At 49.0% G+C, this 27,070-nt stretch overlaps 6 protein-coding genes across 8 annotated transcripts; 3 read left to right on the forward strand and 3 right to left on the reverse strand.

Moving 5' to 3' along the window:
- Positions 1-429: 429 nt before the first annotated feature.
- Positions 430-4,982, reverse strand: yata (N-terminal kinase-like protein yata). Its single transcript, XM_001358136.5, has 9 exons — positions 4,014-4,982; positions 3,736-3,959; positions 3,267-3,672; positions 2,561-3,203; positions 2,337-2,501; positions 2,128-2,273; positions 1,934-2,065; positions 1,467-1,878; positions 430-1,401 (listed from the first exon to the last, which is right to left on the reverse strand). The coding sequence occupies exons 1-9, from the start codon at positions 4,392-4,394 to the stop codon at positions 1,277-1,279; spliced, it is 2,634 nt and encodes an 877-aa protein (XP_001358173.3). The 5' UTR covers positions 4,395-4,982; the 3' UTR covers positions 430-1,276.
- A 116-nt stretch (positions 4,983-5,098) lies between these two features.
- ATPsyngamma (ATP synthase, gamma subunit) lies at positions 5,099-6,359 on the forward strand. Of its 2 annotated transcripts, none has more exons than XM_015183248.2 (2): positions 5,099-5,227; positions 5,286-6,359. In XM_015183248.2, exon 2 carries the CDS (start codon positions 5,308-5,310, stop codon positions 6,199-6,201), a length of 894 nt encoding a protein of 297 aa, XP_015038734.1. In that variant the 5' UTR covers positions 5,099-5,227; positions 5,286-5,307; the 3' UTR covers positions 6,202-6,359. The 2 variants fall into 2 exon arrangements, with proteins under 2 accessions (XP_015038734.1, XP_001358174.1); XM_001358137.5 differs by having other exon boundaries at positions 5,119-5,231.
- An 18-nt stretch (positions 6,360-6,377) lies between these two features.
- Positions 6,378-8,637, reverse strand: IntS11 (integrator complex subunit 11). Its single transcript, XM_001358138.4, has 3 exons — positions 8,279-8,637; positions 7,192-8,166; positions 6,378-7,130 (listed from the first exon to the last, which is right to left on the reverse strand). The coding sequence occupies exons 1-3, from the start codon at positions 8,490-8,492 to the stop codon at positions 6,526-6,528; spliced, it is 1,794 nt and encodes a 597-aa protein (XP_001358175.1). The 5' UTR covers positions 8,493-8,637; the 3' UTR covers positions 6,378-6,525.
- An 814-nt stretch (positions 8,638-9,451) lies between these two features.
- LOC6896989 (uncharacterized) lies at positions 9,452-12,237 on the reverse strand. The gene is made up of 4 exons (XM_002137139.3): positions 11,958-12,237; positions 10,802-11,892; positions 10,476-10,728; positions 9,452-10,421 (listed from the first exon to the last, which is right to left on the reverse strand). The coding sequence occupies exons 2-4, from the start codon at positions 11,708-11,710 to the stop codon at positions 9,655-9,657; spliced, it is 1,929 nt and encodes a 642-aa protein (XP_002137175.2). The 5' UTR covers positions 11,711-11,892; positions 11,958-12,237; the 3' UTR covers positions 9,452-9,654.
- An 85-nt stretch (positions 12,238-12,322) lies between these two features.
- LOC4801001 (coiled-coil domain-containing protein 124) lies at positions 12,323-13,264 on the forward strand. Its single transcript, XM_001358139.4, has 2 exons — positions 12,323-12,865; positions 12,935-13,264. The coding sequence occupies exons 1-2, from the start codon at positions 12,408-12,410 to the stop codon at positions 13,119-13,121; spliced, it is 645 nt and encodes a 214-aa protein (XP_001358176.1). The 5' UTR covers positions 12,323-12,407; the 3' UTR covers positions 13,122-13,264.
- A 1,190-nt stretch (positions 13,265-14,454) lies between these two features.
- On the forward strand, positions 14,455-25,944 carry LOC6896990 (uncharacterized). Of its 2 annotated transcripts, none has more exons than XM_033376579.1 (3): positions 14,455-14,736; positions 20,670-23,403; positions 23,464-25,944. In XM_033376579.1, the coding sequence occupies exons 2-3, from the start codon at positions 20,677-20,679 to the stop codon at positions 25,534-25,536; spliced, it is 4,800 nt and encodes a 1,599-aa protein (XP_033232470.1). In that variant the 5' UTR covers positions 14,455-14,736; positions 20,670-20,676; the 3' UTR covers positions 25,537-25,944. The 2 variants fall into 2 exon arrangements, with proteins under 2 accessions (XP_033232470.1, XP_033232471.1); XM_033376580.1 differs by lacking the exon at positions 14,455-14,736 and adding an exon at positions 14,774-14,885.
- Positions 25,945-27,070: the final 1,126 nt, after the last annotated feature.

Genomic DNA, 27,070 nt, shown 5'->3' on the forward strand with positions numbered 1-27,070 from the left:
AGTCGGCATATATGTTTTAGGTATATGTATGTATAATCTGTATCCTTATAGATTTGTATGTACAGGACTTTCAAAAGTTATCGACTGTGATTCGTAATGCTTAGGCAACTCTAATAGTTTTCACATGCAATAAATGGCCTTGCGGTTTGGTGCTGTTCCTTACTCGGGGGAAATACTTCAAAAAATGCCGTATAAAAGGAAAATACAATTAATCACGATCCATCCATGATGTAGCAAACATAGGATACGATACCTATCATCATCATCATCATCATCAATATAACAAGTGCATTTTCTACTACATACGATTCAAAAATGGTATTTCTGTGGAAAAGCTATCAAAATTTGTTTCCATTCACTAATTTCTTGTGTTTGGATTGGTTTTTCGGGGGTGTTCTTTCCTTCTTTTTTTGTTTAGTTGCTGTTTGGTTCTATTTAATTCGTTTCCATTTATTATGAACTATATAAAAATATTTACTTCGTATTATTTTAGATTTATGTATTAAAATTCATTTTTGGTTACGCTCTCTATTCGCAAAAATACGTTTTTGTTTTTGTTTCATTTATTCATGGAAATTTCTTTCTTCTTACAGCGCTGCTAGAAAATCTAATATGGAATACTTTTCTTTTCTAGCTTGGAAAATTGGCGAGTAAAATAACTAAAGGAAAACGCGCACACACACAAAGAGAGAAACAGGCACACAATGATAGTGGGATCCGTTTCTCCATCTTTCATCTTTGATATTGAATCCTTTCACTCTCAATTTACACAAGAATTCTATGCAGATCGGACCTTGGACACGATTCCTTACAACATTTCTAATATCAAAAATTCTGCCCTGCAGGGCATCGCTCATCGCTAGATTTTAGTTGATTTTTCTTCGATTACTAAAAGTACAAATTTGAAGTTATTTACTAACTACTGCTTGGGGGCTGGGTTGGTTTTTGTTTTTGTTTTTCTTTTTATATAAATATAAATTACATTTTTAATTACAGTGCTTTACATTTGAAATATCGTTAGAGCGGGAGATAGAGAGATACATTAGTGAATATCGGTGCCAGCATTAGATCTATAAACTGTATCGAAATTGTAGGCTCCAAACACTGAGATTGCATTGAATGCAAAAACATTTACGAGTACGAAACATGGGGCATGCACACACGCATATAGAAATATACAAATACACTTGGGGGCGGAGGCGGGAAGGGGCTTAAATGTAAGGGATGGAAATAACAGCTATATAACACACATAATGCTGTTATTCGGTTATTACTTTTAAAGCTTTTTGGCGCCCAATTTCAATGGGCCAGTCGCTCGCTGGGCGCGACGAGCCTCCAGTTCACGCTGTCGCTGCAGTTTCTTCTCCTCGCGCTTGCGCCGCGCCTCGTCCAGCTTATTGCCTGCAGAGCAAAAGGATTCAAATTAGCAGGAGATTGCTTGTGGGATAAGGATAAGGAGAACTCACCCATACCCGGCTCATCCAGCGTCTCAAATTCACCGTCGGCCCACGAATCGCTATTCCAATTGGCATTGTGCGTCGAATTATTCAAATGCGACGAAGGCGGGCTTATGTTATTGCAATTGGCAGTTGCCGACGTGGGCGACGTGTTGCTGCTGGATAGGGGCAGCTCCTTGGGCCGCAGCATGTTCTGCTGCTGGCCTTTCGACGGCGACGTGACATGGGAATTGAGCTTGGCCAGCGGTTCGATCAGCTCGTTCAGCTCGTGCTGCTGCAGCTGCTGTTGGTGCGGATGCTGGTGCGGCAGCAGCGGATGATGCTGCTGCTGCTGACTGGATGACGTTGTGGAGGATATCGATTGTCTTGCCAACAGCTGCTGCTGTTGGTGTTCCTGTTCCGCCTGCTCCTCCTCCTCGCACTGCCACGAAACGCCATCAGTGTCGAATAAACTATTGAGATAGTATTGGACTTACCGGGTCCTCTTCGAGGCTTCCCCATTCCTCATTGTCCCAGCCATCGCGCACCTCAATCAGCGCATTGGTGGCCACCAATGCTCCGCCATTGTTGGAGCTGGCTGCCAGCGGACTGCTGGGATCCTGAGAAGTCTGTAATTAAGTCGTAAACCCCATGAAAGTCGGTCTTTATGGTTTCCCCGCATCATACTCACATCCATTTCTCCCCAGTTTTCGTTGTCCCAATCGTTGTTGCCATAGTCGGAGGCCGAGGCGGACGTCTCATTGCTTTCATGCTCCAGCGAGGTCATGGAGGTAACACTACTTGTGGTGGTCGAAAGGCTGCTGCTCGATGGTTGCTCTAAAGAAAAATACAATCAAATTAGATTCAGATAAAGACAAAGCCCAAGGGCCAAAAACTCACCAAGCGACGCTGGCTTGGATAGATTGCGTCCAGTTAAAGGCGGTCTTGGTCTAGATGAATCACTTTGGCTGCGATAGAACTTGGCTGTAACGGCCGTCACAGCCCATCCCGCCCAGGTGGCCGCAGCATTACCAATCGATGGGGTAGCCGTATGCACATCGGCCTCTGCGGAAATAAATATTATAGCATTTCGTTTAGAGATTAATCCCATTTCAATGCCTCACCCATCGTCTCACGCAAACTGGGATCCTCGGAGACCTTCTCCAGCTTGCCCAGGAATCCGCGTATGGTTTTAAACGCCGGATCGCGTACCGTCTTCTCCGGGTCAACAGTCAGCGAACACAGCGATGGCAAGACTCGATTGGCCACCTCGCTGAGCAAAAAGTACTGCTGTGTGGCGGCCAGCGCCAGGACGCCGGCCACACGGGCCGGCGGGAATGGATCACGCATGGCACGAATGAAGGCAGAGACGAGGACACGCTGACGCACCTGCGGATGCAAATGCGGCGCAATCTTGCCCAGGCACACGGTCGTATTGGTCCGGATGCCACCCTGATCATCGCGTGCCTGAAGACGCGCAAAATGCCGCAACACCTCCACATTGAGATTATTGTAATTCAGCTTGGGGGCCAAGTGAATGATCGATTTGACCGTCTGCTCGCGAATGGTGGCGTTTGTGTCCAGAAATCCATGAGCCACCTGTGGGAATATCTGATCGTTGACCACCTGTGGCTGCAGATGGGCTATGAACAGATCCAACTGCTGGAGCAAACGTGACCGAGTCACACGATCCGTCGAGGCAAACAACTTGACGACGCATGGCACGATCCGCTTCTGATACTCCACCTCGTCCAAAAGTTTTCCCAACTGCAAAAGGAATCATGAATACAGTGATTGATTGCCCTTAAAATCGAATAACCACAGACATACCTTGAACATGGGGGCCAGCACAGCGGAGCCCGCATCTCCATACTCGTACGAGTTTATCAGCTGTGGAAGTATCTTGTGCTTGCACACATTATCCGGAAAGTTGTCCAGGTGCGTGGTGAGGCCACTAAAGAACCGATTCTTTTCCGCTTTGTCTTTGATTTGGATTTCCTCTAGAAAGAGCAACGTGTCGACCAGATCGTTCTTGAAGAAGCCGCCTGGCTTCCGACAACGGGTTATGATATCCGCCGGATTAGGGCGATTCGAGGGCGAGGCTCCGACCAGCTCACAGTAGAGCGACTGCAGGGATTTGGGTATGTGATCGATATCCTTGAGGTTCGAGCGCTGCTTAAGAACCCCATTAAAAGCCTCCCACACGAGGCAGCCCAGGCCCCACATGTCCACAGAACTGAGCGGGGAAAAACACAAAGTTTAGGTAAATTACAAAGTAAGTGATTTATCAGAGTTATACCATTTGGTGGCCGCCTTGAGCTTGCTCTGATCATTCTTCTCGGGCGAGTCGTAGACCTCCAGGGTAACGGGGATCTTCACCGGCGGCATGGGGTTGCCATCGGCGGCGGAAACATACTCCAGGCTGCCCAGCTTCCACTCGCCCGAAGCGTTGACAAACACCGACCAGGCAGACACGTTGTTATGCCTCAGATTGCCATCGTTGTTGAGGAAGGACAGGGCACGCTGAAAGAGGATTAGTTGAATCAGTTGGAACATTTTCAGAGTGCCATCACTTACCGTGATCTGGAAGATGCCCCAGGCCAGGTAGAGGCCCTTCTGGACATTGTCTGTGGCCAGTTTGGTGAAATATGTGCCCAGTGGATCCACCGCCTCCGTGGCCACGTACAGCATCTTGTCCGTCTCCAGTGAGTCCAAGTACTGCAGTATGCTCGGGTGACGCAACGTTTTCAGCCGCTTCAATGCCGCCTTGGCCAGCTCACATTTCGTGTCAGAGCCGCTGCGTATGTCATAGACAAAGACGGAGACCTCCTCGAGGGTACCTTTGCGTTTGGCCTTGTGCAGCGTCCATATGGAGTAGTTGTCGAAGCCACTGACTGGTTCACCAATGTCGTAGGGGAAGTCTTTGGAGGAGTCGCGCGAGAAGAACGACCACATCATGTGTTTTGCTCGACGGCTCAATATTTTGTTACTGTTGTGTCACCACCACCACGACGCAACGACGACGACGGCCCCAACAACACTGCGCACCCAGCACACACACACACACTCAAACACTCTATTGCACACACACACACTCACGCAGCTGTTGCTGTTGATTATTGTTGAAGGCACCTAGTTGCACTTGTATTAAGCTGCACTTTTCGTTTGATTTTGCCAGCTGGTATAGTTTCTCGAATGCACTGAATGTGGGGCTTTATCTTTATCTCCGTCATACGTTGGCCAGCCCGCCTTGCAGCTTTGGACCTCTTTTTCCACCCGTTTGGTTTGTCTACGTCTGTCGTGTCGTCTCCTCTCCTGTGCGCAGCAACAATTTTCCAGCACACAGCACTCGTTGGTGGGGGGCCTTGTTATCCGCTCTGAGTTTTGTGTGGTTTCATTGTTCAAGTCGGAAGTCGAATAAGTGTCGAGCTTGGCTTTGGGGGGAGGAGGAAGTTAAATTAGGTTTCGTAAAATATTTCTAATCTTTTCCCGAGCACGTCAGCTTTTTCTCTTCTTCTTTGAACTATCGCAGCAGCCACCAGCTGATTGTCGCGGGTTACATTTTGGTATTGTATCGATAGGTGGTCTTTTGTGCGATTATGGTGGTAGAAACTCCTTCATTTTAATATAATATTCTTATGGTTTGTTAAAATAACTCAAGAGGAAAATCACTTAACTGACAGATCAAAATATAACCATAAAACTTCAGCTGGTTTGTTATCAGAATATATATATAGATTATCGATATATTAATCGGTGTTATAACATCGTCGTCGCGCAGCCAACTTAACGCAAGTAATTTTTCGTCTGCCCATTTGCCGTGTAATTTTTTGCTAATTTTTCGAGCAGGGAATCTTCAGCAGCTCACAGGATGATGATGCAACGCACTACGCTTTTGCTGCCCATGGCCATTGAAGCCACCATGCTGGCCCAGCAGCAGCGTGGCATGGCCACTTTAAAGACCATTTCCATGCGTCTGAAATCCGTGAAGAACATTCAGAAAATTACGCAATCGATGAAGATGGTGTCCGCGGCCAAGTACGCCCGTGCCGAGCGTGATTTGAAGGCGGCGCGTCCCTACGGAATCGGTGCTCAGCAGTTTTTCGAAAAGACTGAGATCGTGCCCGATGAGAAGGCCGAGCCCAAGAAGCTCTTCATCGCCGTAACATCGGACCGTGGTCTGTGCGGTGCTGTTCACACTGGTGTGGCGCGTCTGATCCGTGGCGAGATGGCTACCGAACATGCCAACACCAAGATTTTCTGCGTGGGAGACAAGTCCCGTGCTATTCTGGCCCGTCTGTACGGCAAGAATATCCTGATGGTGGCCAACGAAATCGGCCGTCTGCCCCCCACTTTCCTGGATGCCTCGAAGATCGCCCATGAGGTCCTAAACACTGGCTACGAGTACACCGAGGGCAAGATCGTGTACAACAAGTTCAGGTCCGTTGTCTCGTACCAGTGCAGCACACTGCCCATCTACGGTGGCCCCACTGTCGAGAAGTCGGAGAAACTGGCCACTTACGACTCGCTCGACAGCGATGTCATCAAGAGCTACTTGGAGTTCTCGCTGGCCTCCCTCATCTTCTACACCATGAAGGAGGGTGCCTGCTCGGAGCAGTCCTCCCGTATGACGGCCATGGACAATGCTTCCAAGAACGCCGGTGAGATGATTGACAAACTTACTCTCACATTCAACCGCACCCGACAGGCTGTCATCACTCGCGAGCTGATTGAGATCATCTCTGGTGCTGCTGCCCTCACATAAGCTGTCCTGTCCTGATCCAGAAACTCCAGTTCGAACAGCTCCAACGATATATAAAGTAATTGCATATGATACAGGGCGCCAGGAGCGACGCCTTGGATTACATTAATGTTAAAGTCTTTCTGAATAACTCCCAGAATAAATAGCGTGGAACGAACGAACCTAACCTTTGGGCCCTGTTTTTGGATATCGGATTATTTCTTTTATTTCATTTTTTCCATTCATTTAGATATTCAGAAAACGATATCAATCAACCCTTTGTGCTTAGCAAACTATGGAATTAAGGCATATATGTCGGGGAGTTTCGTTGGGCTCCGTGGCCAGGATCTAGCACATATTTTGCAGTACATTGAGTATGTAGGCGCCGATGTCCTCGTCCTGGTTGGTCCATGAAATCAGCAGGGTTTTCTGCTTGGGATCCTTGGCATCCTCCTCGACCTTCACCTCAACGGATTCAATGGTAATGGAACCATTTTCTTGCAGTGCCACCGTCCAGCCGACTAGTTTTTCCTCCAGCAGTGTCTTCAGTCGTTCGCTGGTAAGCCCCGTTGGACCGGGATCATCAATTTTCACCTTGGACGTGAAGCGCATCACATGCCGATTGATGCCGATCTCCTTGAGGGCATCTGTTAGATTTTGCAGCATTATTCGATTGTCCTTCATCACCAGTACGCCGTGGATGAGTCGTCGTCGCTTCGGATCCGGCGGCTGAGCGTTGTACGACCGAGCCTCGGCCTTTAGCAGGGAAACGGCAGCGTCTACGGGTATTCTAACGGGTGTGGAGATCACACAGGTCTCGCCATTGGCGGGCATGTAAGTTTCCAAATTGAACTCGTCCTTGATCTTCGATCGCAAAAACTTCATCTTCTCCGCCTCCCCATGGACGAGCATTACGTTCTTCGGCTCACAGTTTTGAATGAGCTGCATTATGCCTGCAATAATGGGAAAACTTCTTTAGAGAAGCTCGTGGGAAAGTGAGTGAATGCTACAAACCTTTGGCATCGGCGTGCGCCGAAAAGCTCATGTACTCCACTGCCATTTTGACCTCAACCACCTGACGATTTTCGAACTCAACCTTCTTCGCACCGCCGAGGATCTTGTTGCCCACGGTGCCCTGGACACAGTAGCCGGGCATGATGACCATGTTGTTCTCGTTCGGCGCCCACTTTTTGAATATTTGCAGCGAGAGGCCGGCATGCAACATGCCAGGAGTGGCAAACACAACCATAGCACCGGGGTTATCAATGTAAGCCTTATCGAATGGTTTTATGTGCTTGAAATCAAACATATTACGATGGACGAATGTCTTGCGAATCTTCTGGTTCGTCCAGGTTATGAACATCTTGTAGTACGTGTTGGCCTTCTCGGTGAGGCCCAGGGCAAAGTAGATTGGATATTTGAGGTTCATGCGCTCCCAGTAGGTCTCCAGCAGTATGCACAGCTCCTGGGCCCGCCCCAGGGCAAAGACCGGTATCAACACTTTGCCGCCACGCGCCACGCATTCGTGCACCTTCTTGAGGAAGTCGCGTTCACGACAGCGCTTCGAGTCGCGTATTGTGGTGGCATAGGTGCTTTCCGAGATGAGCAGATCGGGTCGGCACTTGTCGATCCAGGCAGCGCCCAGATGGCGATCCGGCGTCATGTTGTAGTCGCCGGTGTAGACGACGCTTTGGGAGCCAACCTTTATCCAGAACATGGCGGCGCCCAGCACGTGACCGGCATAGTAGGCCTTAATCTCCAGATCCGTGTCCACCATCATGCTCTGGTGCAGGGTCACTGGAATGACCTTCTTCATGCAGTCCTTGATCATTTGCGTGGTGAAGAAGTTGGACTCGCCCTTCCGCTCCACGGCCACCTTTCGCATATCCTCAAGGAGGATCGGTGCAATCGCCTTGGTCGGATGTGTCATGTAAATGGGCCCGTTGTAGCCCACTATCTCCGACATGTAGGGCAGAGCGCCACAGTGATCTGAATACCCAACCATTGATAAGTACATACATTTAGGGGCAAACGATTAGACTCTCATTAAATTTCATCAGAGATAAGGAGCGTTGGGGGCCAAGGCGTGGTAAGTACTCACCCAGGTGGAAGTGGGAAATGATCACACAGTCGATGTGGCTGGTTATGGGTCCTTCGGGCACAATGTAAGAAAAGTCCGGGAATCGCCGCTCGTCATTGTAGCCCATATGCATGCCGCAGTCGAGCATTATATTTTTGCCGCCCATCGTCAGCAGCAGGCAACTGCGGCCCACATCCTGGCCGGCACCGAGTGGTGTTATTTTTATGTCCGGCATGCCAAGTGCAGGTCGCTCAACCGCCCGTTTTTGTTGCTCAACAATTAATTGTTTTAGCAATTAAAAAGCGTAAAATTTTCCGTGCCAATTTGTAAACACAGCAAGCACCGATAAAATATACGGTCCGACCCTCAGAAATATACCAAAAGATAACTCATCTCATTTTAAAAATATACCGTAAATATACTGACGAATTCAAGTTCTATTTTACGTATTCTTTGTTTTTGATCTTCCGTTGAAAATTACAAGCTAAATAGAATACTTAGCCATACCCAGATACTTTTATACGATTGATGAATTAATTTTCTACTTGATTGGCTTTTTCTTAATACTTGTTTTTATTGGATTTCTATATAACGTTGAAAATGAAAAATGAAAATAACAGCAAGGGCGAAAAGATGAAGTTGCCACTCATCTGCAAAGTCACGCTTCTGGTGTTATTTAGAACTTTCCTGTGTCCACCGAGTGGCAGCACTGCACAGATTCTTATCAAGGGGGACGGCAGTTGTTGTTTTGAAAATTTAAGTTGGTAACAACATGCGATTACCCGACTCTCCGATCCCTATGAATGCCTTTGCTCTCATCAAGGACAATACTCTAACGCAGTAGCCTTTGGGCAATTCCCGACGTGAAAAAGCGCTATCTGCATGTGTAGTTCGAGTTTAATTTGGAGCGTTTAGGGGCCGAAAGAGTACGTATGGGTGAATATGGGAAAATGAGGTCGCGGTGATGGTGATGGCTGTCCCAGAATGTCGTTTTCGATCCATATGACGGATATTCGTGCACATCCGCAGCAATTAACATACCCCTTATTGACTGCGGAATATTTGGATTGTTTTGAAATACTACTCCTGGAAGTGGGTGTTCTTATGCCCGTTGTTAAGTATGAGGAAAACAATTCCTCGATACATTGATGGGCTACAGAAACGTTAAAAGTAAAAAGACAAAGTCGAATAGAATTATCATTATATTGTAACAAGGCAAGAAATTTCAAATTAAAGACGTTCTGTATTCATATACATATCAAAATAATAAAGAAAGCATTATAGCTTTGCGCAAAGAGTTGTTCAACAACAAAGTGATTTCATAAACATCAGGTTTTAAGAGTCATTTACTTGGTATTGCCGGCGGTAGCGATATTACCAATGCGGAATGCGCTAATTCAGCACTGCTCGTTCTGGATCGTCCAGGGATCGGCAGGGATAATTTCATCCGAAATGATCGGTAGCGAGAAGGGCGGCAGAATTTGGTCCGACTTGGAGGTGACGGATGTGCTGCTGGTGGATTGGATGTCCGGTGGCGAGGAAGACGGCAGAATTTGGTCCGACTTGGAGGTGACGGATGTGCTGCTGGTGGATTGGATGGCCGGATTGGAGGAGGGGGATCTCTCGGCAAAGCTGTGGTCGTTGGAGCGCGGCGACTTCTTTTGAATTTTGCTGTCCCAGCATTTGATGGCCCGTCGACGGGCATTGGCATTGATATTGTCCATCAAGGACTTACTGCGGCCCGAGTGGGGGAACAGTTTTGCCTCCGACGTGTCTCTCGGGAAAGGTATGTGGCGGCGCTCCTCCCGCGTCTGCTTTGACATCTCGCGATAAGCCTCGATCTGCCTTAGCCGCTCTACACTGGAGTACGGTGCATTCGCCAGCTCCGACGCTGCATTTTTAGGTATTGTTTTAGCATGGGCTACGGTGGCGTTCATCATAATGTCACTGCGCGACTGCATCTGTGACTGAGTGAAGATTTTCTCTTCCAGTGCCCGGGCATCGCTGGGGTCGGTGATGGTGCTGGCGGTGGTGATGCTGGCGCCATTTTTCTTCTTCTTAGCCTTTAAGTTCTTGACCATGTCTAGCAATCGCTGCTTACGGAACTCACGGACCAGTGGATATATATGCTCTATGGCGGATTCCACAAGGTTCACTCTGGCGGCTATAATTTGAATAAAATTGAGTCCAAAGAGAGCCAGAGAGACTGGAAACTCACCCATCACTGTTATGCTTCCCGTGGTAAAGATCTTCAGCGTGGCCTTTGGCATCTGCATCTTGTACGTGACACACCAATGCATCTCCGGGTCCTGTTTGGCATTCTCCGGATGCTTTTTCGAGAAGTTTACAATATTAATGTCCCAGGGCATCCTGCAAGTACCCAGAACAGTCTCTATGCGAAAATTCTGAAAGCTTGTCGGGAAACCGAGTTTCCACAAGCAACGGGCAAACCTCCTGGCCGCCACTTTGGCCTTCAAATGAGAATAGGAATGAGATTAGATTATATAGGTGATTTGCTTGCATGGCTTGCAAAGGGACACCTACCAGTATCTCAGATGTGGTGCCTGTGCAATTGATCCTACCGGATGACCAAATGAGGGCCGTTGCAGCGGGACGCCGCAGCTTCATGGTTAAATTTCGACTCTTGTGATATTTCACATTGAAGCCACGCTGCGCTATGTCACTCAAGTCGAGTTGGCAACCCACATTGAACGAGCACACCACATTCCTGATCAGAATGTTCAGCTTTGGATCGTCTGCCTCTGCTGCCGTTTTCTGGTGGCTGAGCAGCGCTAATGGCTCATATGTGACAGGAGCGTCTGGCTCTGGTACTATCTCCGCTGCTGGTGTTTGTGCCTGTGCTTCTGCGTGCTCAGTAAACGGATCCAGCATTTGCTGCTGCTGGGGAAGGACAGCAGTGGAAATGCCGCCTTTGCTAAACTGCGAAAATCGCGCTTTTAGGCCGCCAATCAGATTGGCTATCGGTACGCTAATCATTGCGTTTTCCATTAGCGTCAAACATGAAGACGCTGTGGGGTACATCATCGACGTCAACGTGGTGCCGCTGTTGCCATACTCGTGTGGATAGAGATGCATATCCTCCACTTCCTGGAGCCACTTCGTATTGGATTCATTTTGCTCCACAATTAGGTGTTCGAAGTCCGTCTTCAGCGCCGCCAGTTGTTTCGCGGGCTTGGCCTCCCCATGATTCTTCCGGCCGAGTGCCGTTGGCCCCAGCTTCGGACGAAAGCTTTTTAGCTCCTGCAAATGCTCCTGCTGACGAATTGCTGCCCCTGCGTCCCTCGGAACCATCTCTACTCGCTGGTCTTCAGACGTATTCCTCACCCAACGGTCTAGAAGCTTTGGTATCATTAGATGTTCTAGCGATTCAGCCGACTCGGCACACTCCTTTTCGCCGGGATCCCCTTTACTGTAGTTTATTACACTGCTCATTTTATTCTTATACGATATTCTCAACTTGTTGCTCGTGATCTTTTATTTCCTTTATTAATGAAGCGTGGTTTCACGAATAAAAATGGCGCCACTACATGAAATTTTACAACGGCCGACATTTAGCAGGTTGTGTTACCACAACAAGGTGACGCACAAGCAGTAGAAGATTTCTAGTATAAATACTGAAAATATTAGATAATAATACTCAAATATAATAAAAAGAGTATAAAAATGCAAGGTGTTTTACCTAGATAGGGTAAATATATATGGCCGAAAATTTTGATTATACTATTATACAATACTATGACTCTACATTTTGCTAGACTCTGCACACCCTTGGGAAAAGAAAAGAAAACCTGAAAATCTTAAAGTCTCGGTTTTTGGAAATGGTCGTTTTTCCTGTGATCGGAATAGCATCCTTCATCCGACAAAGTCCTTATCTAGGATCAAGGATATTTTCACCAGACATATATGTCCTGTTTTCTCGGATGGGACGTAAAGTTGTTCACCTGTTTAAATAGAGCGGGGTCAAGTGGCTTAAGTTCGTTGTTTTCCTAGGTATATTTTAAAAATGAGACGGTATGTTTCGGTATATTTCTGAGGGTCGGACGGTATATTTTATAGATAGGTCCGCGGTCACACTACACCCAAGACAAATTCTAAATTTTTGGACAAATTTTTGGATCGCAGCTCGAAAATGCCAAAGAAAATGGGTATCAACTCGAAGGCCGTGGAGGCGCGGGAGCGGAAGGAAAAGGAGCGTAAGGCGACCCAGGAAAAGAAGGCCAAGGACGCCGAAGATCGTCTGTGGCATGACGACGACAAAAGCCTGGCCAAGAAGCAGCAGCGCCGCGAGGAGGAGGAACGCAAGCGGGCCGAGGCGGCCAAGCGCAAGGCGGAGGCCAAGGCACTGCTGGACGAGGAGATGAGCTCCATCAGCACCCAGCGCAAGCAGCCGCTGGCCAAAATCAACCGCCAGCAGATACTGGAGGAGCTTGAGAAGAAGCAGAGAAACATCGATGCCATTAACGAGGCCAACAAGCCCGCCGCCACTCGCGTTGTGGTCCAGACGAACGTCGTGGAGGAGAACATCAATCGATCCCTCGCCGACACCGATGTAGCCAGCAACATTGACCAGGCGCTCGTTGTTCTCAGGTGAGTGCCATCGAAGTTACAAATCTATTTTGAATATTCCTAATCTTTTGCCGTGCCATGTTCCAACAGTGTCAACGAGGGCGATGATGACAAGCATCCCGAGAAGCGAATGCGCGCCGCCTACAAAACCTTCGAAGCCAACAACCTGCCCCGCATCAAAGCCGAGAATCCCTCGCTCCGCATGTCTCAGTGGAAGCAGCTGCTGATGAAAGAGTGGAACAAGTCTCCCGACAATCCTTTCAACCAGGCGCGCTAGTGGTCTGGGGATCCCTGCCCCCACCCATCCATTGCGTACTCTAGTGAATCTGCTGCCGAGCAGCTAGTCAACCTTTGATTCAACGCAGAATTTAATTTATACACAAGCTAAAAGTCAGAATAAACTAATATAATTTATTAAAATCAAGTGTAGGGGCTCCCGATGCAACTTCTGTCCCGAGTAAACTGATTTTAAGATCTCGTTCCTTATGCAATAAGTCAACAAAAATGTACCAAAACAAGCTGCGAAAACATACCTAGTATAGGAGTAGAGTAGTATGTATATTTAGACAGCTTTCCTTTGCTTATTTAATGACCAATTTTATTGGCCACCTCGACGGAACTTTGTGGCCCTGATCCGATTCCGGTTCCACGTTCGCCCTGTTGTGCTTATGAATGAAGTAATTACATCTATTGCTTTTATTGCTGCTATACGCGGCTCCAACTGTTGTCATTCCAACTTTTTACCCATCACTTTTTTGTGTGCTGTATGGTGCAAAATAGAGAGAATAATAAGTGCTGTGCTTCCGCTTTCACTGCCCTGCCGTCCACTTTGAAGTTTGTTGGCGTTTGGTGAACCACGAACACACAAACGTACTTTGGGGCGTAAGGCAAGACATCTCTCCGAATAAATGTACGTAACATCAGCGACTTAAGTATGTGCTTAGCGTCATTATGTGCATGTTTTTGCGCATTAAATTTGATTTTATATAAGTCCTCCTGATATTAGGTCTTAATTGAGCGATTTTCCAAAATATAAAGTTGCCTTAATTACTATTTTCTGGCCAACTTTCATTTGAAACCCAAATATTGAACGGACAACCCGGGCATCAGAGAAGATGGAAAATCGCACCGGATCTTTACCTTTGCGCTTGTCGAGAAATGCTGAAGAAGAGACATTTGGAAAGGAGCTGAATGTGTTTTTTGTTGGGATGGGTATGGATATATGGAGAGCCATGGCAAGCTCCTAAAAATGGAATTTGAAATGCTCCTGCGGGAGTTCTGATGTCTGATGGTATATCATAGACGTAATATTCGCACTGGCATATTGGGTAATGCTATTGCTGGTGGGGTTTCCAGCTTAAATCTCTTATCATTACCCCACACATCGTTCACTTTTTAACGGTTGGTGTTAGCGGATCTATTACACATTCCATTCCATTCCATTCACTCGGAAGCGCCTCGTAATTTCCCCGGACTGCATTCGACAATTAAAATGTTCCACTGCAGTAGATTCGAATCTTAACAGTGGCTCTGAGCCGCTGTTAACCGTTTCCAACCGCTCCGAACGTCAGCTGGCGCTTGGTTTTGCTGTTGGCTGGCATTGCCTCCGGGGGCTGTGCTTTCTTTTTAATAAAAAATTTCTTTTGTCGTGGCGCAACTTCATTCAAACCGAGACCGTCGAAGGCAGCGGACGCGTCGTGGAACTCCACCAGAGACATCCATCTTTGAGCAAACGAACGAGCGCGAGAGAAATGTAAATGCAAGAAATACCCGTACCATATTGAACCCCAGCTTTGTGAGTGTGTTGTTTCGGAGCTGAGAGAAAAGAAAAGTGCGAGACGTGTTTGGGAAAATCGAATTGAAAATCAACGGAAATCGCAAAAGAAAAAACGGTAATCGTGCGTCTCTCTCTCTCTCTATATATCTGTCTTGTTTGTGTCTGTGTGAACTTTATTGTTTGTTCAAACAAAAGTTCTTCTGTGGAATAAAACGAGTACCATCCAATAATAAGGATATCTATAGCTGGTCAGCGAGAAGACGGGTAAGCCGGGAGAGAGAGCCCTCACTTATAGAAGAGCCCTCTGTCTTGTGGGTTAAGCGGTTAGCAATGCGTACTGCCTTTACAGTTAGAGCTAATTAGCATACTTCCCCCTCCAATGGTCACCAATGTGGAAATCAGGGCAAGCGAAGCAGCCCACACTGCACTGCAGAGACACTGCCACTGGCCAAGTTTGTGCCTCAAGTCTTTTGTTGCAACCTGTGCTGTGTGGCAGCCCTTTTTGCCGGCAGACCAGCAAAAAGTTGCTCACTTTTTAGTGCGAGCATAATTACGAGACTCTTCCTAGTCTGTCCAGATCTCTCGGTGTGGCTTACTTTTCTCTTCATCAAATTTGGTTGACCCACAAATCGTGGACTACATGTTAATTGGTGTTTATTTCCTCTCTCTCTCTCTGTCGCGGATAGCATTCCCCATTCTTTTGGCCAAAAACATTATCGTACAAGGTTCATTGACCATCGATGTCCGTGCGAGTGGTACGAGCTGTTATGTAAATGCACCGAAAACATAGTTAGATGTTGGATTCTGGTAATTAATTCATACATTGCTTTGCATGAGATTCGATGGGTTGCGTGTTGACGGCTGACTGGCGGCGTTATGCATTCGAAGGCTGGAGATTATTCAATCCGCAGAGCAAGAGCTAACGAGATTAATTGGCAGTTGGCCGTTAGTTAATTTATTAGTTTCCCAATAGGTCGGCAGAGCTCGCTCCCAATAGGCCGGCCGGGGCCGGTAAGGAGACCACTGTCCGGCGTCTGATTTATAGCCATCGCCAGCGACCCAAATTGGCAAATTGTTAGCAAAGAAACAGAAACAGAAACAGTAGAGAACTTGGAGCAGAACTTGGAGCCAACCCATTTATTTGATGGCACGCGCGGGCGCTGCTCCGCTATTGCAATTGCATTAACAACAGCTCAGCCGACTGAGCCAAAAAGCCAAGTGACCATAAAAGAGCTCTTTAATGCTTGTAACGCAGCAGCAGCAGCAGCGGCAGCGGCAGCGGCAATAACGGTTTGCTGTGGGCCTGGCCTAAACCGAATTTACTACAAGATCTGAGTGATGTACGCAGGCCATATACGGCGGGTGGCTGGAATGCCTCTGGTGCCATCCTTAGCTGGTAGGAAGTCACACTCTGGCTCCAAAAACGTACTGACAGCCTTGAAAGATTTATTGGCTGCACCAGAGGATGGATCGCAGAGCGGCAGGCGATTCCATCCCCATCGAGTCAATCATCGCTCGGCTATCGGTTATCTCCGTTATCCGTATCTTGGCTGACCAAATCTGAGCAATCATTTTCGAGGTGCCTGTGCCCGGCACTTTCCTTTTTATTTGAGTCGTGTCCAGAGGCTCGTGCCTGTCCGTCTCTGCAATTTTCTTGCCATTTAGCTGTTTGTTGTACGAGTGTGTATATTTTTTGGCCAACGGCTGTTTGCTTTGGCCAACTTCAACTCCAGCTTTAACGGCGCTGGCCACGGCTGTCATTCAACGCTGGTTCGCTTTTTCCACCAATCCATCAGCAGTTTCCATTTGATTTTCTGCGGACAGTGCGAGTACTTTAATAATAGCCGCGATTTCTTTCTAAATCCCATATCGTATGCGTCAGTGTGTAATGCATAATTTTTTCTCGCTTTGTTCCATAAGTGGCTGAAAATTTTCGACTCATTAAAAGTAATAAAATGAAAATGCAACGAAAATTCCACTCCACGCGACTTGAACTTCACACTCTGCCGCGGAGGCAGTCAGAAATTTCACCATTTCTCTTTGAAGAACCTGCGTTGGCCAAGACTGCGTATTATAATTAAGATTTCAGGCACGTTGCCTTGACTTTCATTGCCATTTCTTAGACCTCCGTCTGCCGCTATTTCGGTTTATTGATTTTCTGTTTCTGGGTGGAAGGGAACTCTAACCGATTTGGCCAATGGGGTTATACATTTCCATATGCTAATCCCCCGCTTAGCATGTAGGTGTCACTTTCTTTCTTGGCTCTCGGTGTGAGAGCGGAAATCCGACTGGGGGGCTCACGGATTTCCTCTCAGCCCCAGGGGAATCTGCTCGCAAATTTCATGTGATTTTGCAACACTCGAATGAATCATGAAACGCCCCAACACAAGGCTCTGCTGTGGCCAAGGTGTGTACTGTCCGGCCAACAGAGTTAACAAGCGGCAGCCATCCAACAACGCCACTAGAGATCAGCTTATGAGTCGGTGGCCCGGCCAAGACCGATTACGCACCTTAAAAAGTGAAATTTCTGTTGTTTCTTTCTTGTTTTTGCCACAAAAAAAACAACACACACACAGAAAAATGAAATGCAAATTAATTCGTATGACTAAGATTTGATTTGCCCATGAAATTGAATACCTTTGTCCAACATTAAATGGAAACTTGCTGCAGGGAAAAATTCCTCCGGGTCTCGACTCGAATTTGAATAGCCGCAAGATCGGGCATCGAGCATCGGCCAGTGGGCAGGCCCCTGCCGCATTCCAGCCAAAAAGGCGGAGCACTCGCCATTGAATGTTTGTCCAATGATCGTTAACGGGGTCAGCTCTGTACACGGGTTTCTTCGTCTGCTTTGGGGTCGGCTCTGGCTTGTGCCTGGCCGATTCCGAAGAGAAAAACGTGAGCCAGACAAGCGGGCATTGCACGTTGCCTCATCTCGTCCGAGGGGAGATCGTGCCGAGGGGGCAATCAAAAAATTTCACTGATTTTAATTACAAGTATTTCTTTTATATTTTGCGTCCTACCGTTCGTTCTGGTTTGGCTACTTTGCTGCGGCTTCTCGGCCAAATGGTGTGCGTTGCCTTGCGTTGCGTTTCGTTTCTTGGCTTCTTTCTCTTGGCTGCTCGGCTGCTCGGTTGCTCGGTTGCGGTTAAAGTTGAGACATAAATTCGTTAAGCCATAAATAATTCTCTCTTCTCTGGGTCTGCTCTGCGTGAGTGTGGCGCCGCACCGCATTGAACCACACCAAAGCACACTCAGAAGCTGAGCGAGAAATTTTTGGCTGCCAAAAGTGAAAGTTGCAGCTGCTGCTCCGGCTGCTCCGGCGGCTGGCAATGCCATTGAAAGAAATGTAGGAAAGCGGTAGCTGCCCCTCTCACCCGCTCCCTTCGAGGGGCCGCTATAAATCAGAGACCCGCCAGAGACAGTTTAAAGTTGAGTCTGGCCCAGGGCCTGGTCTAATGACTTTGCTCTTTGTCATCGTGTTGTTGTGGCTTTAACAATTTTCATGATTATGGGTGTTTCGTTTTGTCGTGAATTAGGTTTACTTTACCACGCTTTTGATGGTTGATGGTTATGATTTTGATGCCATTAAAAATTACACCTAATTGCGGGGTCCCCGTAATAGACGTGCGACTTTTTCGCCGGTGTAAAAGTTATGCTGTGGGAACTGCCTGCCAGTCAAATGAGTTAATCAGAGACCAATGCGAATTGTGTAATGTGAAAGTAAAAGGCCGGGCCCGGTCGCCAGGCATCCCACAATTAACCGCTCTAAACAGCACCGATTGATTGGTTCTGGAAGGAACTGGGTCAGTACTCGTTTCGGTTTAGCAGCAGGTTCATTGATCTCGAAAAATATCACATACCAAAGCCTCAAGACAACGCTGGCCACTGTGTCCCCGTCGATAACTTGTTTCAATATTTAAATTTAATTAAATTAGCACTTTCTACAAGCGAATGCAGACGGAAGACTACCGACTACCGACTACAGACTACAGACTGGGGCTGTGCCTCTTATTGAATAATAATTACAAGCAATTAGCACAGTGACCCACATGTTTAAATTATGAAAATGAAAAATTTTGTACGCCCAGCAAATTCCTGCAGTGCTCAATGGAAAGTGGCAATCGGCCACTCCGATAGGAGGAAAATCACGTTCGGCTGTCAAGAAGTTTGTGTCTTGAGTCTTTCGTTTCTGGTTGAGCGCGTGCGCTTTTAACGATCCATTCAATGACAGGTTTGTTTTTGGTTTGGCATTCTACAAAAACAGGACGCTCCATGGCTCCATGGCTCCATGGCTCCATGGCTCGCTTTTGGCCAGTTGTTCTTTTTTTATTAGCATACTGATAAAAGCGAACGTGTGTGTGGCACGACGACGAGCATTAATAAAAAATAAAGATGAAATGAAAAGATGATGGAAAAAGCAAACAAGTTTCCTAAATTGTGACCCGATTACCCAGTTAACCAGTCTGCGGCCTCCGTGTATGAGTTATGGCCCATCGCCGGTGGAAAATTGAGCCAATTGCTTGGCCATTTGCATAACACTTTGTCGAGCCGGGCCAGGCCTGGCCTGGGCCTTAGAACCCCAGAAAGTAAAGTAAAGTAAAGTATGTGCAATCATTGGGTATATCATTGACAATTGAAATGAAAGTTGCAGCTGGTTGAAAGCAAACACACACAAAACACAAAACGAGTTGCAGGCTAAATGGCTGGAACTCTGCGGCTGGCCACAATTGTTTCGGGCTGCTTGTGCTCTGCGCCGTGTGCAATTCCAAGAAAATCTAGAGTAATAACCATAGCAATTTGGAGACACCATCGGTAGATTACTGCCAATTGGCATTGCACTTTCATTCATTGAGATTCTTTTGGAGCAGCAGCTCTTTCCTTGTGCACTTTGAATAAATTTCTACAGTGCTTGTGATTGACAGCATCGATGCTGCTGTGATTAAACCGTATAATGAGGCTTTGGCAACGGCTCCCTCCTTGGCTTTGAGTGGCTTTTGCTTTTTGACATTGACGTTGGATGTTTGGATGTTGGATGTTGGATGTTTGGCTTGTGGCTATATCTGTGGCCTGGTGAGTCAGTCATAATTAGCGTTGGGTCTGCCGCTTGTGTGACATTATCGATGTATTTTGATTGAATGAAAGTTGAACTGTGTTTTTGAAAGTGAATTTCTGCGGCCATTGAAGATGAAGCGAATCGAAAGCATTCAATTTGGGCTCTGACTGTGGCAGTGGCAGAATATATTGGCACAGCATTAGACAATAGTCGGCGCTGCGGTCCAGGCCATCATTTGGCATTTGGCTCGTTTGACATAACAACCACAACAACCAGAAACAACCAGCGACAAAACAACAAATACAACAACTCCCAGACGGGTTTTCCACAGTGCAAAAACTGGCTGTTCACATTTGGTAAAATTTCACTTTTTCCTTTTTATTTGCTGAAGTTGCAGCTGCCACTGCCGCTGCCACTGCCGCTGCCACTGCTGTTGCTTTTTTTTCATGAAAATCAAAGCAATCCAATGGCTGGTCCAACAGTGCCACAGACCACTCCACATTTGGTGTCCACCAGTTGGTTTAATTGTAAGCGACACTGTGTCTACACAGTGTCCTGGCCCGTGTCCAGCATTTAGCGCAGGAGACCTGCTCCCTGAGTAGTACTTCGGTTTTGGCCAAAACACTTCTCGCCCAGAAGCCACTAGATGCCACAGCACAGGCATGTCTCAATTAAGGCTACCTACGGTGCCCGGCCAAGGCCTCGGCCTGCCTGACAAATTGCCGAGTGGAATGGCAATGTGGCTGTGGCTGTGCCTGCAACACCAACACTTGCCACAACAGCAACGACTGCTGCAACTGGCTGCAATTTTCGCACCATAAATGTGGAAGCGGTCCGCCGTCAAAGCTTTTGAAGTGACAGCGGCCTTGCGCGGACTCTGAAATCAAGAGTGGTCTTTGCTGGGGCGGAAGGTCTTCTCTTCCAATGAAAGATTTGCTCGAACCAACATTCAAATTAAAGATTAAGACTTCATTTTTCCTTCTCCTTGTTTGCAGCCACAAAATGATGGCCAGCCTCGATTTCAGGGTGCTGCTGGCGTTGCTGCTTCTCGGCTCAACAAAAGCCACACCCTCGACAGAAACACCATCGGCTCTGCTGCCCCTGGAGGCACGCAATGCTGACCTTTCGGGCGAAGAGGACATCATCTCCACCAGCTATGTGCTGCCCAATCAGATCTTCAACGAGGGCAAGCCCTACTATCCCCGGCACGATCCCGTGTCGGGGCAGCTGGACTTCAGTGCCAAAAAGCAGGCCGGCATCCAGCCCGAGATCAACGAGGTGCTCGATCCCAACGAGAAGATAGTGCTGAGCGGTGCCTCCTCGCCAAACATACACGACTTCCTCAACCTGCCGGTGAAGTACTCGTCCTCGAAGTTCGTCTACCCGCTGGTCTCCAGCTCGTATGCCAATCTCAAGTACCAGGGCAGCAACAAGAACTACATCACCAACAAGAAGCCCACCTCCGTGGTGGCTCCGGTGACGCCTCCGCCGCCCAGCTACCACAGTTCCAATTACTTCACGGTGCCGACAACGAAACTCACGGCAGTGACCCCCACTGCAGGAGCCTACTATCCGCATCCCAGTAGCAGCAGCAGCAGCAGCAGCAGCACGAGCACCACAACCAAGGCAACCACCACGGCAGCGACCACTACCCAAGGAACATTGCCGCCATCCAGGAGACCCATCCCCGTGACGACAACAACAACAACGACGACAACAACAACTGTTCCGGCGGTCAAGTACACCACCACGTCCCGTCGGCCCATTCCGCTGCATGCTGCACCGACAACCACTCAGCCGCCACGCACCAGCACCACCCGCAAGAAGTTTGTGCCCACCAAGAAGTACAGTCCCACATTGCCCAGCAGCAGCAGCAGGACACCGATCGAACTGGAGGAGCGACGCCCAAGCACCACCCAACAGCCGCGTCCCACTCCCAGCAGCAGCGATGTGGCATTCACCACCCACCATGCCACACCCCAGGCAGCCATCTTTCCCACAGAGCCCATGACGACGGCGAAAATTTACACCACTTCCAGCACAAGTCCACCCGTTGTCTTCACGGAGGGTCCCACGCCACCGCCGCCCTTCAGCCCCATACCAGGCACAGGCATACCGAATCTCGATCCCGCGGATGTGTACCACACTTTGGGCCAGAAGAACACGCAGGCGGAGGAACAGCAGCAGCAGAAGGAGCAGCAGTTGCAGAAGGAGCAAGAGCAGCAATATCAACAGCAACAGCAGAAGTTCCAGCAACAGGAACAGCAGCAATATATGCAACAGCAACATATGCAACAACAACATATGCAGCAGCAACATCTGCAGCAGCAACAGCAGCAACAACAGAAGCAGCAGCAACAGCAGCAGCAGCAGCAGAAGCAGCAACAACAGAAGCAGCAGCAACAGCAGCAGGTGCAGCAGCAACAAAAGCAGCAACAACAGCAGCAGCAGGTACAGCAGCAACAGCAGCAACATCAGCAGCAACAGCAACAGCAGCAGCAGCAACAACAGCACCAACAGCAACAGCAGCAACAACAGCAGCAGCAGCAACATCAGCAACAGCAACAGCAACAACAGCAGCTGCAGCCCCCACCAAGACCCCCAATGACGCTCAGTGACATATTCAACAGCCTAGCGGAAGAAGAGTCTGCAGTGGCGCACAACTACCAACAGAACCAAGGATTTGATTCCCAGGGCAATCTAATAGAACCGATTGCCCCCTCAAAGCCATCGCCATTCGCCATGCAACAGGCAGTTGGACAGCCACAACCCCAGCCCCAGCCCGGAGCACCCCAAAGGCCCAGCACAGCAGGAGCGGGGCCCACTCCCGGACAGAGTCCATACCCCAACGATCAGAAGGTGATCTCGGGCAGCCAGGAGAACTATAGCAACGAATATGTGTCCTATCAGGTGCAGCAGCCGAATGTGATGCAATACCGACCGGTGCCCGGCCAGATCAACAACGTGGTCATCTCGCCCGGACAGCACTCGGCCTCCTTTGTGCTCGGCAGCCAGGTGCAGCAGGTGAGCGTGGGCCATCCCAGCGTCGAGAAGGAGCCACTCTTTGCCAAGGACACGCCGGGCGTCCAGTACGGCCAGGTGATTAACGAGGACATTGGCAACATTAAGCGACCTGTGCCTGTGCCGTACAAGCCGGCAGCTCCCCAGGAGCACCCAATGCCCACGAGCTATCAGCAGATGCCGATCGTCCAGCAGAACTCCAACTTCCACCAGAACGGAAACATGGCCACAGCTGGAACCACTGTGCCAGCCGGTTCCTACCAAGAGCCGCCGCCAGAGGCGCCCAGCCCATACCAGCAGCTGCCGCTGATTGGCTCCAATATCAGGCCAGCGAATAAGCCAGTGGCCCCGAAGCCAGAGCAGCCAGCTCCGTCTTACCAGCCCACTAAGGCGTCGACACCACACCAGACGCCACCCACGCGGCCGGCGGTGCATGGGGATGACACCCAGGATCTCCTCGTCTCCAGCAACATTCGCTTCCCAGTGCTGGCCGAGGAGACCTCCGTGGAGCTGGCATCTTCGGCTGTTGGGCCCGGTCCGCCTGCCGGACCCCACATCAATGGCCATGCACAGCCGCTGAGCCTGCAGCAGATACACAACTCCAATCCCGTCGTCTTTCCCAAGGTCAAAGACGAGGAGACGCCCGGCGCCAATGTGCAGATCCAGCAGCACGAAGTGGTCAACCTCAACCAGCAGCAACAGCAATTGGTGAGTGCCTCCTTAAAGCCATGAGTCCTCCCACTAATCTGGTCTGTTTCCCTCCTCTAGAAATTCCCTGCCCAGCAGCCGGGACATGGCGAGCAGCCCTCTCGGGAAATGGAGCCGCCGCCGCGCTACCCCACCACTTCGTCCGGGCCACAGGTTCCGTCCACGCCAGGCAATCGTCCTCCCTTCTACAATGAGTTCAACCGCAAGCCCCAGGGTGGCCCACGGCCCAGCAACTTGCCCAACATTCTGCCCCAGTTCCGGCCCAATGCGAAGATCTCCAGCGGCCATCCGCCAACACTGAAGCAGGACCCGGGCAACATCCGCCTGCCCACGCAGGGCATGAAGCGACCCTACAATCCCTCAGCGCCGCCCCATTTCGCCCACCGCCGACAGCCGCTGCAGCAGCAGATGCTGCAAAAGCGCTACCCCATGAACCGCATCTCCGAGTATCCAGTGGGGCCGCAAGGTGTCGGCGGCGATATAAACAGACGGGTCTACCGCCTGCCGCCCTACGGAGGTCAGAACATGCCCTACCGACCGGATCACATGTACGCGCGTCGTCCCAATGGGCCCAGTCCTGCCAATGGACCCCTGCGATCCGTGGATGGCTATCCGGCAGAGCGACATGCCCCATCGGCCGGCTCTGAGGCGTACCAGACCATCAACGCCGAGGGAGCCGCAGACTTTGAGGAGGAGGATTTGGTTATCAACGATCCGCCGCAGCCGGTGACGCCCAGCAAGGATCGCATGGGCGTGGAGGAGACCAAACTGGAGCCCGTGGTTACTCTGCAAATGCTGCAGTCCCAGAAGAAGGCGGTGAGCCTGCCCGGAGATGATACTGGAGCAGGGGAGATACAAGTTACGGCCGACAATGATCCCCAGGAGGCGGAGGCCTCAAGCCTTAGCCAGCAGAAGCTGGACCCCAGCGGAATGTACGTGGTGTTCCCCCTGAAAGGATCAGAGAAGCAACAGATCGAGGGAGAGCCACCTTCGGCTCCAGCGGAGTACCAGAACACGCCATTCTCGGTGATTCGTGACCAGCCCCAGGAGCCGATACTGAAGAACAAGAAGCCGCAGTCGCTGCAGCAGCAGAACAAGGCCCAGCAGATGCCCAAGGAGAAGTTCCCATATCCAATCGAGAAGCCCGATCCATCGTACTCCGAGCTCAACCCGAATCCCGAGTCTCAGGGCCATGTGCCGGGCGTGCTCATTGCGCCCCGCATCATCCACGGAGCCTTTGGTACCGGCACCGAAACCCCCATCGCCATTGCATACACGCCCACAGAGCCCAGCGTCTTCCGACGGACGTCGGCAGCCGGGGACCAGGATCCGAAGTTCTCCAACATCAATCTGGCCACGCCCGTGATCAGCGAGATCCGGCAGGACACCCAGACGGAGGAGGGACTAAGCAGCGACTTTGATCTGCGCGGCCAGAACTACGAGAAGAACTTCATGGCGCCCTTCTATCCCAGCGTAAGTCTGGGCGGAGGGGGAGCGGGAGCCAGCGGTGCTGCGGCTGTCAACTGGAACATTGTGCCCTCAACCACGGACCAGGCGATCTACGAGAAGAACAGCATCAACCGGGCCGATGTGGAGCCGGCTGAGGAGACGAAGGAAAAGGAGTCGGCCACAGCCAGCGCCCTGACAGCGGAGAAGAATCCCGAGCTGGACAGCTTCCAGCCGCAGCTGCAGGGCGGATTCAAGCCGATCTATCCGCCAGGCTACCAGCACGTGGAGCAGCTGATCGACCATGAAGACGCCAAGAACAGAGACCAAGACCAGCCCCTGGCACTGCCTCTGGTGGCGGTCACCACGAGCACAGCAAAACCGGCGACGGCAGCTGCCACCAGCAGCAGTTCGTCCTCCACAACCACCACGACGTCCACCACCAATCAGCCCGGAACAACGAAAGCTTCTGCCACAGCAACAACCACAACGACTACCCAAGCGCCAGCTGGAAGCGTAAAGCCGACGCAGCGCAAGAAGTCCACTTTCGAGACTAGCCTGGCGGCCCTGCTCTTCGGAGACGAGGACGAGGAGGATGGCGCACGCAAGTCCGCGGAGCTGCCAAAGGCCCAGGCCGGACCACGGAATGTGCCCCGCATGGGACCCCGAAGTCTGACGCTCAGCTAAGTCCCCAAGGAGCTCCGAGGAGTTAGTTTAGTCCAATTTTAGTTTGTATTATTTATTCAAAGTTCTTGAAAGCAGGGAATCTGCGTAGAAGTAGACGATGTGGTAATCTAGTTCTTGTTCTACAGCTTATTGTTAGTCGTAAGTCCATATATAACTAGTACATGCTTCCAGCCACCAACGAACCATACAGTCCCGTTTACCTAACGACCTTACGACCTTTTGCGAGTCTGATTTGAATGTACGCACGCGGAACACTTTCTCATTGGACTCCCGAATCGTCGGAAATGAGATAAAAGCTTTTCGCATTATTCCACTTAACACAATCCCTAAGTAGTACTCACAATTTGCAAGATTATTATTTGTACCATAGAAATGAAATGAAAAATAAACGAAATTCTGATATGATAATTAATATGCAATTTTATTGGAAATGGGGATCGTTAAACTGCAGGTGCTGGGCACTGGCCAAATCTCGCTATGGAAAAAAGTTGGAAAAGCGGACAATATAGCTGATAAAAACATACCTTCTTCCAGTTTTTTCTTGTGTTTATCATGCGAACTTGACTTAGTGACTTCTGATCCCGATGCTGAGGAGGACTGCCATTAATACCAGTTAAGATATGTATACTATTCGGTTCATCCGGTTCAGCGGTGGCCTCATGGTCACAGCATCTTCCCGAAGCGTTCGAGACGTTGCAGAACAGTGGGGCGAATTAGCCTATTATCTGGAAAATAAATATGTTTCTATATGTATTTTTTGCATCATACATTGAAGCGTTTATTTTATTTATTTCAAAGGCTTAGAGATTTTGAGTGACTAGCACAACTGGTAATTTGAATTTGAACTGACCGGGCTCGCTATCGCCAAAAACAGCTATCGGTGTTATCGATACACATATTGATAGAAAATGCAATATCGATTAGCTTTATATGCGGTCACACTGTACGTAACGTGCGTGTATAATGTATATTTATACATGTAAAAACCAACATTCGTCTAGAATGTATGTAGATAGTCGATTGTTACACGTTTCAGTCCGTTTCAATGAACAATTGAAAACGATTGAAGTCAGTTGAAACGGACTGAAATAGATTGAGGATGCTTCTAGTCGAAGGAAATCGAAAGTCTGTCGTCTTTCTATATCTGTATTTATTGATTGAGTACAATTCAGTTTTACAGTTTTACAAAATTCTTCGTGTGTATTAAATTTATTCTTTCTTCGATTTTATGATGGTTAAAAACTGTAACTGAGTCGTTTATATATATATATGTATTTATGTGTATATATGTATGCCTGGGATGGACTGTGATTCCACTGTGATCATATAATATAATACTTATACATGCTATGCACCCACACATTGGTAGGTGCATAAATGTGTTTGATTGGCAACCGGAAATGAATTTTAAATTCATGATTTTCTAATGTTTGGCCTCACATAGAACCCATTTAACAAGACGATGCAATGAGGTTGAAGTGTTATTATGCTCAAATGGACGACATCAATTTCTTAACAATCATTCTACAGATTA

Source organism: Drosophila pseudoobscura, chromosome 2 (genome assembly GCF_009870125.1).
Source record: "Drosophila pseudoobscura strain MV-25-SWS-2005 chromosome 2, UCI_Dpse_MV25, whole genome shotgun sequence".
NCBI lineage: Eukaryota > Metazoa > Arthropoda > Insecta > Diptera > Drosophilidae > Drosophila > Drosophila pseudoobscura.